We start from the raw sequence: 13486 nt of genomic DNA, 5'->3' as shown, positions 1-13486 counted from the left end.
ACATTTTGACGAAAAGTTCGAGCAATTGCAACATCGTAACGATGGCAAATGGGATCAAGTACAGCAGCAGTTGATCCAGATGAATTATCAAGTGGATGTAAAGTTTGAGCAATACCATAATATAATGAAACGAAAGGATCAGCACAGGAAACAGGTTGACGAAATGTCAACACAGGTTAATATGTCAACACAGGTGCTTTAAATGAATCTGAACCTTTCATAGAAACAACGGAGAAAGCAAAATTTGAATTTGCACTAGTGAAATTTACTGAATTTTCACAAAAGCATACTGCCGTATTGGTTGAAACAGACTATCCTAACTTTTCCTTTGAGTCGAATATTTTTGATTGTCTTATGGATGCTGCGTCTAATGATGATTTTGGTACGTATCAATGTGCGAAAAGTTACGATCGTTTTCGTATAGTGAATGCTATTGACTACTTGAATTCACAGTATCATGTTGAATATATATCATGTCATGATACCAATCCTGAAGATGAAGTAATGGTGGTAGAATCATTTAATGGTATGCACATGACATTAGTAGCAAGAAGAAAGTTGATTCCAGTATCTGTGAAATTCAGAAAGAAGACGTGTGTTCCCAACAGTGTTTGTATTGATTGGTCGATTGAGTTGCATCTGCTGAACTGTGCATTTAATGACAAGAATAATATGATAATGGTGAGCAATCCAACGATGTCCTTACGGAACATGATACCGTGGGTTGATTTCAATCATCTAAGCATGACATTACGAGATTTTGAAAATCCTTCACTGGTCCAATACAGTGATAAGTTGAACCATACTAACATTAATCGAAACCAACTTCGATACATTCATGTGAGATTAAAGAGTGATCCTAGTGTGCAAGATAATGTAAAATACATATGTACCGTAATGTAACCAAACCTAACGACAGAGATGGAAGTCAAAATGATTGGCGAAGAAAAGATTGAATTGACAGAAAGAAAAGGAAGTCAAACAGAAATTATCCGACCGACAACAAAGCGGCTACTTCTAAGAAGCAAAACAGAGATGCATCGAATGCTTCGAGGGAGTCTTCGCGGAACAGAAACCATGGTAGGACAGATTACTATGAATATTGTAGAAAGAATAGGTACAGACACAACATCTCGCCACCAGTGAAACGAATGAGAACTGAACTTAATGTTACCGGTAAGATAACCGAACCTAACCTTAGTAGTAACGGTAAATGGGATTGTGTGACTCAACCTAATCCTAGTGTAGTACGATTACGTTCACCTAAGAAGCATGTAAGCATTAGATCTAATCACGTTTGATGGGGACTTCGCAGAAATCTCATAGATGGCGACAATTCCCAAAGTAAGAAACGAAGAACTGCAAAAGTAAATAACGCACAATACTGTATTTCTGTTTGTGACTTTCAATGCGACTTAACTGAATTCGTTGGTCATGTAACTTAAATTAAAGTTACGGTGTCTGAGAAAACCGTACTCAATTGATTTTTGTTTTAGGTCACTTGAAATATCATTAAGATTTCGTTTGTTATTCGTATTTTTATGATGTTAAGAAGACGTTAATTATTATGTTATGTTCTGATTATTATCGATATTTCAATCTTAATCTATATTTTGTTTAACTATATCTTATATCCGATCATTTTACGTTCAAAGAATAACTATATGAATAGCACAAATACATCTTTTTCAAAACCTTCTTCATGATGCCTAAGTAAATAATTATTAACTTGTAACAGGCATTTGATGGACTCGAAAAAGGACTTAAAATCAAATAACTTGTAAATCAAATTTCGAATGTGCCTTAGCGTCGTTGAAACGTATAAATAAATGAATACGATGATAAAATTTAAAATAAATATGATAATAATATTGTTATAAAATTACATATGTTATATGTGTATATTTATATGACTTGTAATTTTCAAGTATACGAGGTACATTCGAAAACTTGAATGATTAACATGTAAAGGTAAACGGTCCAGAATTTTTTTTCTTTTTATTGAGTAAATGAATAAAAAGAAAAGTCCGTCGAGCGCCATAATATACAACAGTACGTTGTATATTTTTACTACTTGTAAATCCTTATTTTATTAGGGCGTAAGATATTTTAAAATATGTACTAGGCTGATTATGTAATTCGAAGAAGAAAAAGAAAAAGAAATATGTTAATTATAATATCGATATAAAAAAAAGACATTCTTATGTTTTAAATAATAGGATTTTGAAATGTCGTTGTCAGGACAACAGAAATAAACAGATGGATTTATTCAACGGAGTTTGCATTTTTAATGGCTCAATAAATTTGAAGTGAACCGTTTTATATTGGTGCCAAAACCCGGGAAGGAAGAAAAAGTTGAATCGCTGTAATATATTAAATAAATAAATAAATAAATAAATGTGCTGCATTCACTTTCTTGCTTCTAACTTCAATTAGAAACAAAACGGACAAGTATTAAATTTTAAATAAAGTACACGAAATTTTTATCGAAATCGGAGAATGTTCTCAACATTTATTTATTATTTAATTATTTATTAAATTTACGGGTAAATTCATCCCTTTACTCTCGACCGATTTCAGCTTCAAGTAGTGGGGTGATTGGAAATCCTCAAAGAAAATATTCGCCATATTACATCAAGATCAAGTAACTTTTACGAAAGCTATTATTCAAAAATTATTTTTTATCATATTGTGTATATGAGTTGACTTCCATGATATGAGTGAATTTGCTCTCTTTTACCTAATCATCCTTGACTGATTTCAGCCTGAAGCAATAAGAATGATAGGAAAGCCCCAACCAAAATATGCAACTCTTCGTAGAAATTGAATTTAGTTTTATCGAAGTTATATTCTAAGACTGTTCTATATTATGTATATGTGCAAACTGACAACACAGGGTTGATTTTATCTTGCTTCTACTTCCTCAGCCCTGACGGATGTCAACCCCACAGGCTGGCGGAAGCCCAACATAGTTTCACTGCAATCGGATAAATTTTACAAAAGTCATCATGGAACATACAAGGTAGCAGCATTAAACTGTTAGTTTTGTTGTAATATTTCTGCATTCTGTGCAAGAAGTTCAACCAGAATATAATTTTTAGTGTGTTCACTATTTTAGATCGAAAAGCAATCATAACACATAAGTAACAGATGAAATTGCATCTTGCAATGGAACAGTGGTCTTCATGAAAATGTTTTTCATGCCTCTATCAGAATATACAACTGTAACTTTGCACATGTTAATTTGGGCTCTGTAAATACTAAAAACGGCCAACAAGAGATGGTCTCTGACGTTTCTTACCACATGCGGTGGGACATTGCAGCCCCTACTTTGATACCAGTGTAACCAACCACGATCACTCTGTCTTATACCATTAATTAAATTGCCACTACAGTTGCACCGAAAAAAACGTTGACACACGAGTAGTGGCAATGTCACTGCGAGCTGTCAGAGACGTTCTCTTATTGGACGCACTATAAATATATTCTGTTATTATCATTACTATTGAAAAAAAAATCGAGAACAGACACCTACGTAGGCCAGTATCAGATGGAATGACCCGGTTGATCAATTATATATATAATCACAAGTTATATATATATATATATATATATATATATATATATATATATGCATATGCATGAGATATATGTCATGATATTTATTCAATATACTTACAATTTGTTACTTGCAATTGAGGCAAAGTAAAATAATGCCACAAATCGTCTCCACCAGAGCTCTCGAGCTTGTTCGCTGGTCAAACTAGTGCTATTCTCACTCACGGAGGGGTGATACCTATCGCCATCTTCAATTAAATCATCATCATCATTACCATGCATAGAATTATACAAATTGCGTCGGGAAAGCAGTAAACCTCGGAAACCAACTAGAGTTGTGTGATTTGGTGGAATGAAGAGGTATTTACTTGAATGTAACTTATTACGGATATCGTCACGTACTTCTTGTGGCCGGTTTATTTGGGGATCATCAAATCCTAGTCTTAATACAGAATTGCCGGCATTCACTTGTAAACGAAGTGTGTCATTAATTTTACTGGTTGAAGCACACTCGCTTCCGTTCAAAGTTTTGTTGCTATTTTCTTCTGTCAATCCGTTTTGCACATGGTTCACTTGCACAGATTGGCTGTTCTGTATCGAATTAGAACATGCCTGTGAAGATATGTTTTGGGCATTCCTTCGAGCCTCGTCTTGACGTCTTTTCATAATTAGTGCTAGGCTGATATCACACTCTTCGAATGTTTCATCATTGATGATCGCTTCTTCGTGTTTGGGAAACGTTAAGTTGGCTCCGAAGTATTCCAATATATGCTCCATAGAATCTGCCCATTTGTTCAGCTCAGTCTCATCATAGATCACTATAAAAAAAGAAAAGAAAACAAAATATACAACTTTATGTTATAACAGTCGTAGATAGTCAGACGAAATGTACAAGTCGCTAGATCCTGTATAATTCTGAATAAAAAATACACTTAAAGTACTTGAGGATTAATTTTTTTCGAGGAAGTCCAAGGTAAAATAATATAATTGCTAAAACATGCTCTTGGGTGCATTTCTCGAAAATAAACTTCGAACTCGTTCTTGTTTAAGATTCTGTTTTCATAAAATTTTTATTATCTCTGTGACAATGATTCCATGAACTGAAATATTATGAAAACAGAATCTTAAACAAGAATGAAGTTCATGGTGCAAGGCATGAGTTTATTACAAAGGAACATATTTTGACAGTATTTCATTCCGACATTTAAAAAACTTAAATAGCTCCTGATAACCATACAAGATTGAGACTTATGGTAATACAATTCCGGGTTCAACTGATAAAGCCATATTATATTGGAACAATATGGACAGTAACAATGGCGCAGTGAACATATTTATTGCAACAGCGTGTAAAACCAGCAATTTGCCATGCTTAAAGATATATTTCTTCCTGAATATCAATAATTCTATTTACAAATGGTTGGACAAGCAACAGTCCTTACAGTAAACTAAACAGAATGTCCTCATGTTTATTGGGGCTTACTCAGAGTTTACATACTTCTCCGCTTCAATACAAGATACGTGTTCTTAAACAAGAAAGAATATCGAAGGCAAATTTCTAAACATAACTGCAATACGTAACTTAAACAGACACTTAAAAAATATATTAACATTTTAACAATACCTTTAATTACTTGATATTTGATTAACATGTACTTCATGAACTTCGTAAGGCGGGTGAATGTGAAAAGCCTGTCCTTGTAAGCAAATACAGGACAAATGTAGTCCTGTACAATCTTCTTAGAGAATAGAAAAATATGATTGTAAAATATAGCACAATCCTTTATACACAGGTCGTCTGGCAACCCTATAACTTACTGTTCAATTTATAGATAGAATAAATTAAATTAGATTAATTATATTTTTAAGAATTTTCCAATATTTGCACAAATCGCTTGATTTCAATACTATATGCCTAATGAACTTAATCTCTGACGCATTTAACTTCGGTTGAAAATCGTTAGCGCAAGTTAGGAAGCCAGCATGCTACTGGAATAATTAAACTTTCATCGTCGGTTACTCATGATTACTTTTAAACCTATCTTTACTTTCAAATTAGCGGAATTTTTTAATTTTGTTATTAGAACCAACACCTTAGATTACGTAACAACTTTTTTCTTTTCAAGTGATTGAAAAAAAAAAAACGTTCATATTATATCATTTCATGTTCTTGTTCTCCAAACGTTTTAATTAATGTTTTTGGCATGGATCGCTGGTATTATTTACTAAATTTTAGCACTACTTTCATGAATGTTTCATGTTGTCGAATATATAAAACCAAGGAATTGTTTATCAGTTGTCAAATAAATAATCATTAAACATCATTTGAAATTTAAACTTCAGAACATCAAGCAAATATTAATTCTATAAACAAACAAAATTTGTCTTTAGTTTTAACAAATTATACATATTATATAAATAACTACCTCAAATGCCGGTTTTTCGCATGGAAAGAACAGGTTTATGGAAAAATATTTAAATCCCTCTCTTCTTAGGATACGTATTTCAATGAAAGTGCAATGATCAAAATACAGAATATACTCTACTTTTGGAATAAATTTGAAACATTCTACCCCACAGAATACGCCCTTTAATCAAACTGATGTAATTATAACCGTCATCAGGTTATAGACGTAATTTTTGAGAATGCTCTGTATAATTTGTAAAGACAGTAATCAGTTTTCGATTTATATCGTATTCTGCGACGCAAATAATTTCTTTCTTCGGTGGGAACTGTTTTCTTTGCCATGCAATAGGACAAAGGAGTCTTTTCTCGTCCACTCATATATATATATATATCTGAAACGCTGCTTTGCTGTGAGAATATTTTAGTGAGCGACAAAGCTTCTCAGTGTTTTTATCTCACTTATTAATATACAAAGACTATGTTCTATGGTGTCCAAACGCCACAGCGACGACAACTATATCATTTAGCCAGTTCGTTATCTGAACGTTCCCACAACCAAGTTATCGTAATGTCTTGTGCGTCGTGGCCAGTGCACTGAAAATTAACGTCAACTCTTTTATATATTCTATTTGCATGTACATACAGGTAATTTAACCTGAGTGCACTTTAGAATGAACTGCCAACATTGACCAGTCGGTCAATCTGGCTTGGATCTCGGGTGTTTCAGCTCGAGGAATCTTACTCCGTAACTGCGAGCAATCACCACGTCAGTAGCATCGAGCATAACGTTGTGTTAAGGGGCATACGTTATTAGCCAGTCAAGGACCTAGTTATGGCTAGCCCCAATCAGTGAAGTCCCAGGTTCACATACCTAGTGCGTATTAGTTATAAACGCGCCCTCTAACATTCTCATTCCATTTTGGTGATTGCCTATATTCTTTTGATTGAGACTAATGTTAATTTTTGTGGATTTGTGCAGCAGCAACAAGCTACTTCGTGGGATTATTCCGGTGTCACTCCTACAGCGCTAATCCCCCATGTGCATTAATGGTGCGAGAAAAGCATCGATAGTGAGATCCCAATCATAATCTTCCATACACATATATAGACGTTATAAAAGGGCTATAGTGTAGTGAAAAAGCGAAGTGTGATTTCATTAGTGAAAAATTTATATATATGTTGAGTGTTGTGCTTGTTTCTCTATTACATTATTTTTTTAAATAGTATTTTAATAAATTAGGATGGTGCTATTTTATTTAATGTGTTTTTGTTATATGTATGAATAATCTTTGTGTGCGTCGTGGTCTGGGTGACCATCTGATCGTCTGTGAGGATTTCGAGACTGGATATCCAAACCTCTCGGTGCCTAATGCTCATCTCATTATTGAGACCGGTGGGCGATTTGGGAACAATTCTCTAATCCCCTTTTGGAAATGTCCCTTGGTGTCTTTACCAGGTAAGTTCAGGTCTCCTGAAAATACTCGTTGGTGGGACAGCAGGGAGGGCAAGTCTGGAAGGCGGTTACATAATTTAAAAAAAAAAAAAAGCTTTAAGTGGGTACTATATATGTTCCGAAAGTCATGTTAAACACGTCAGCTGTTTTCCCGATCCCGAAAATTATGAATTCGACACCTGGAGCAATTTCACTTGTTTTTGACATTATATATTTTCATTCCTGCTCGCTCTGCCAATGGGGCTGAACTTGGTCTTAAAACAGCATTGGGGGTGTTACCATTCATTTCAGCGACTCCGAAAGCTATGCATTGCACAAAAATATCGGTCGTTTTATATTATTTTAAGGTTAGCCCTTCCAGCTCTCACCCATTGTAGTGTCTAACTCCCACTGTATTTTTTTCAGACTGTTAAGTCATGTCTTCCAAGTTTGGTTGAAATTGCTCCAGGTGTTCCAGAGTTACACTTGAATATACATTCATACACCTACATCCAAATATATTTTATATATATATATATACGAGCTATGCCAATTCCCAATCCAGTGACATGCCCGTTCTGGCCTAAACATCGGCACAAATGTCATCCAGATTGTTACCTAGCAGCTTAGAGAGCTATGGATTCGACACTAATCTAGGTTATTTGAGACATTTTATTTTTTACCCCCTTCTCACCTCCCATGCCAATGGAGGTTAAACTTGGACTTCAATGGTATCGAAGTGTGATTATTCATCTCAGTACGAGCAAAAACTGAGGATTCGACACTGATATCGGTTGTTTCGATTATTTTTACATTTCACCGCCTTCTCATCCCGTAAGGGTGATAATGAGGCCTAAACGTGGACTTAAACGACAGCGGGATGGTCACTATTCATCTCAGTGACCCTGGAAACTACAGATTCGTCACTAATATCGATCGTTCTCGACTATTTTTACAAGTTACCATCCTCACCTCCTTCTTTCCCCAGGGGGTGATAATGAGGGGCTGTGAATTTGGCCTTAAACAGCATCAAGATTGTCACTGTTTATCTTAGCAACCTCGAAAATTATACTAATATCGATCGTTTTCGATCATTTTTATATGTCACCCTATCCCACTCTCCTTAGGTATGCCAGGGGAGTCTTATCCCAACAACACTGCTTTCCAGATTCTAAGTAACATGTGTACCATGTTTGGTTCAAATTGCTCCAAGTGTGCCAGAGTTATGCTGGAACATAAACACACATACATACTACATACATTTATTAATTTAATATAAATAAAGATTAGTATATATTAGTTCATCGATCTTTGTAAAATGACAATCAACACACTTCGCAAATGTGCAAATGCTAACAAAATCCGCCAATATCAAATACTTCAATAACATCTGATTACTTTCTATTATTATTCGATACTAAAAATTTGCACTAAATACTTATATTCCTTTTTAGCGTCAGTTAGGTATCGACCTAATTTCTAATTCGACTAATCTTCCACACACCACGTGTGTTTTGATATTTTAGTGATTATTATTAGAAAGCTGCTCGCGACGCTAAATCTGATAACTACTGGTCTGATCATTTTCTATTTACGAGGTCACCGAATTTCGTTTCTAATATAGTGAATAGTAGCAATCACTAGAGACAAGAAAAGCACGATGAACAAAAATGTGATGCGTTACGTCACGTAAGAACAGTTAATTTTCATGAAAAAACTTACATCTTCTTCTTCCAGTGCCTCTTCTTCCTCTTCCCATCTGTGCATAGGAACAACGGAAGAAGTTATTGAGCTCCGTATCAACTTGTGAGGGCAACTTCCTATACCCTACTCTTCTACCGCGCTTCCTTCCTGCAGACAATTTAAACTTTTGCCTTAGTTGAGCTAATTCGTCTACGGGAAATCGCTCCTGAAAAATAAAAATAAACAAGCTAAAACACAAGGAAAAAGTTGGAGAAGCTCTATACAGGATTTATGATAGATAACTCATCAAATTACTAGTATTAAGACCAGTTTTCTAAGTTTTCGTACTTAATCTAGCAATTCGACTTCATAGTACAAAGGTACAAAAAGAAATTTAAAGTATATATATTACATTAATAAAGAATGATATATATTTTTTTCTTCTTCAACTTGTTTAATAGTGTTCAGGAAAACTGGCTATCCATTTTTTTAACCGTTCTGTAAATATTATCTACCTAGATACACTGAAAATGACTACACTCACGTTCGGAAGTTCTCTTTCAATATACATGCGCACGACATACAATATCAGTAATGAATCGACATATGTGAATTTCTTCTTCATCCTGTCGATTTTTCAGTCGCCGAGCGGGTTGGAAGTTGAGGTAGAGCCCACCATTTCCTTCTTTCTCTCTTCATTTCTTCTTTAAACACCCTTCCCACATTTTCGGTTCTTTCAGTGTTTTCCTTTACTTTCTGCAACATTTTTCTCTTGGCTTTACTTTTGGTCTTCTTCCCTCTTCTTTGCTTTCTAACTCTTTCCTTGCTTTCCTTTGCTCATCCATTCTTTGCACATGACGAAACTATTTTATTCTCTCCTTTTCAATTGTTCTCCCACCTACATTATTTCAATGTTTGATTATCTTTTATTATTATTATTATTATTATTATTATTATTATTATTATTATTATTATTATTATTATTATTATTATTATTAATATTATTATTATTATTATTATTATTATCAGAAATTTCATTGTTGCTTGTATTCTGCTTTCCTCTCTTCCGTCGCTGTCCAGGTATCCGATTCGCATGTAAGGATCGGTACATGCTTATTTTTTCATATCGTGTCTCTTATACGCCTTGGTACAGTCCCTGAGCCTGATGTATTCTTCTTCCTATCTCTTTTTCAATTTTTCCTTCTTTCTCTATCACACTTCCCAGGTAGTTATACTCAGTTACTACTCCTAAATTTCCATCCCCTATCATAGGGGATGAATATCTTGCATGCATTAATAAATGCATTCCTTCTGCACTTCATAAAAATGAATTAATAGTTTGAAGCAGCAAGTACGTATTGTACAATATCGTTCAAGTGATCAATTAACGATATTTAAGTGGCGTTCTGCTAGACGATGTATTGTAAAGCTTGCTGGCACTTAATGTGTTTTATTCTACTTCATGTGTCGCCAGATATATAAGTTTTAAACTTATTATTCGTGAGAAATAGCTCAATTGAAAAATATACACAGATTTAACATCTTTTCAGCTTTCAGTCTTAAAGATCTGTCAGTTGATTAGATAGGTAGAGCCGTATAGAAATGAATTCTCCTTCATTTGAGGGATTTCTCTTGTTTTGTCATATTGAGTTACTTAATTAAATAGTATACTTTAAAAAAAGCGGTATTCTGCAGGTGAGAAATAATTAGAGGTGTTTGTGTTGTGTTTAATGCTGAATACCTTTGTTCTTTATATTCTCTATTTTACAAATCATGTCAAGATCACGAGGAGCTATGAAAATCTATAGACACAGACTGTGGTATATAAACACAGTTGATCGCTACGTTCCAGGTGGGTGTGGTATACAGGGTGTTTCAAACAACACCGACAACGTTTGGGAGGTGATTCCTGACACAAAGATAAGACAAAAAGTATAGACCAACCTGGGTGCACATATGCTTTCTTTCGGAGTTGTAGGCTGTCGAAAACATGAAAAAAATGAACTTTAGAGGTCCATAGTTCCACAACTATGGGACCTACTGTAGTCGGTTCAAGACTTCACTTAGGAACTAGTATGTGCCCTATCCAAACATCTAAGTTTCAGAATCCTAGGGTACTTTCGCAACAATTTGGATATTTGGAACTTGAATATTTGGATAGGGTACATACTAGTTTCTAAGTGGTCTTGACCCGACTACGATAGGTCCCATAGTTTTGAAGCTATGGACTTTTAAAGTTAATTTTGTCATGTTTTCGGCAGCCTATAACTCCGAAAGGAAACATTTGTGCACCCAAGTTGGTCTATACTTTTTGTCTTATCTTGGTGTCAGGTATTATCTCCCAAACGTTGTCGGTGTTGTTTTGAAACACCCTGTATAAACAACACCTGGAAGAAAATAGATGTGGTACATAAGCTTCATTTGCGTTTAATTTATCAGTCTTTCAGTACCCAATCATATGCTTGGATAGCTTTTAGGGTGTCTTTTTTGTGTCTGAAGCTGATCTTAAACGGTTAGAAAAGAAAGGCAATACATTTAACCCCTTCCGCATCAGTGACGTACATGCGTACTTCATGGTGCTTGTCCCACCTACTACCACTGACGTACGTACGTCACGAGTTCACTCCAAAACTTCACTTTTGTCCTTGCTTGGTATTGCGAAGCCAGTGTGCCTCTCAGCAATTGGTATTACTGGACATCTAGATATGACTATTTGTTATGATATGGCAGCATTTTATCCGTGGCTTGCGACATATGAGCATAGCCTTACATGTTACTGCACAGTTGTGAAAGTCGTTAGTGAATAACAATAATAGGAAGAAACAGAAGAACCTCGAGAAATCCACAGAAACGAGGTGTCCATTCAAGTTAACATGGTGTAGGAAACTTTGAATCAGAAATGAAAGTTCTACCACTGAACATTAGCGTTAAAGAGTAAGCTGCTAGATAAATCATCAGGAATATTCCTCTTTCGAATTCATAAAATTTATGAAAAACTGTTGTAGCACTAGTTTGACAAATTTTTTACTTTAGGATTGAGCATTTCATTACACACACAGTAACGTAAAACTAAAGCAAGAGAGTTGAAAGCACACCAAGAGAATATCTTCTATCGTCCCTTACTTTTGCGATGAAAAGATTCTCAATAACATAAAGTATTTTTTGTAGCAGTTAAATCTACCAACTCACGTGTCAAGACAGAAATAGCATTTCAGTCTCCCTTGAACTAGTATGACACACATTTACTGATAGATGTTAAATATATAACAACGTGCTTACTCTTGCACTTGTGGTCCTCCTAGTTTCAGTTTATTTGGATATTTCGACTCGCGCGAGAGTCATAGTCGCAGCCGTTTCTTACGGCTTGCAGACTGAAGTTCCTATATTTTCATCATTAACCTTCTTTTCACCAACATGGGTGCAAACACACCCCAGTGCTAATTATTTTGTTATTATTGTTGTAAAAATATATCTACAAGGATGAGATTCAACGTCTTTAATTATTTATTTGTGTGAAATATTTTTACGAGGAAGGCAACTATACTAAATGAATTGTCTTCTTAATATTTACAAATTAGTAGAGAGGGGTGCAAGTACACCCCACTTGGTAAATCATGTTACTTTTCAAATATGCACTGTTCTCCTCAACGAGTACTTGGTGGTAGCTCATTTTAACTTGCTTTTCGTAGTTACTCGTTCCTACTACACAATTATCATGCACAAATATGAGCTGTAGTGATAACTGATGGTATAACGCTTGTAACTTTCTTCTCTGTCTTGTGCTCTATTTACAAGGTAAACGAGTCTTAGATATTACACGAACGTTACTTCTCTCGAATGTTAATGATAATGACTTTTTAGTACTTTCGAATGTATAGCGAAGGTTCGTATTAGTCTGAAGATATGTAAGGTCAATCCATGCCAAGTGATCGAGAAAAAAGAAAAATTGCCGCTCGACCTTTTCCAAAAAAAAAAAAAAAATCTAACTTTTTCATGACTGTTTATACTATATCAGGGTACTTCAAAACCACAATTAATTATTGTTTAAAACATCTCGTAGCGACGCAGGTTCTGGTGCCATTTTGCGTTTTCTCGATTTCAGGAGTTTACGTTGTTTTGAATATCTCAGCATGTGTTTGTCCTAGCAAATTGAAAATTGCTGGGCGTGTCCAACTTGTGCAGAGCTAAAACTTTGTCCCCTTAACATTTTTGCCTACAGCCACTTAAAAGGGGTGAAATCAGGGCCTACAGTAGCAACATTTTTGGACATTGAAGATATTTGGGAAGAGAAAGCAACTGACGTAGAGGTTTAACGAAACGACAACTTCATGAGTTGACAGTTAAAACAAGCATAATCATGTTTGAATATCATTTGAATATCATTAATATAGCAAACAACAATGAGT

The 13486-nt window shown here is 34.9% G+C and overlaps 1 protein-coding gene across 1 annotated transcript in view; it reads right to left on the bottom strand.

Annotated features, from left to right (window-relative positions):
* The window catches only part of Pbp95 (proximal sequence element A Pbp95), a 66586-nt gene that overhangs the window by 13871 nt on the left and 39229 nt on the right, over window positions 1-13486 (bottom strand). The window contains exons 10-11 of the mRNA XM_081768870.1: window positions 9120-9306; window positions 3680-4376 (exon numbers count right to left, since the gene is read on the bottom strand). Of these exons, the coding sequence (XP_081624996.1) occupies window positions 3680-4376; window positions 9120-9306 (884 nt within the window). The remainder of the gene's footprint in view (window positions 1-3679; window positions 4377-9119; window positions 9307-13486) is intronic.

The sequence above is a fragment of the Thermobia domestica genome, chromosome 8, assembly GCF_964235325.1.
Source record: "Thermobia domestica chromosome 8, izTheDome1.hap1.1, whole genome shotgun sequence".
In the NCBI taxonomy this organism is placed as follows: Eukaryota; Metazoa; Arthropoda; class Insecta; order Zygentoma; family Lepismatidae; genus Thermobia; species Thermobia domestica.
This window is presented reverse-complemented; position numbering and strand designations above follow the sequence as displayed.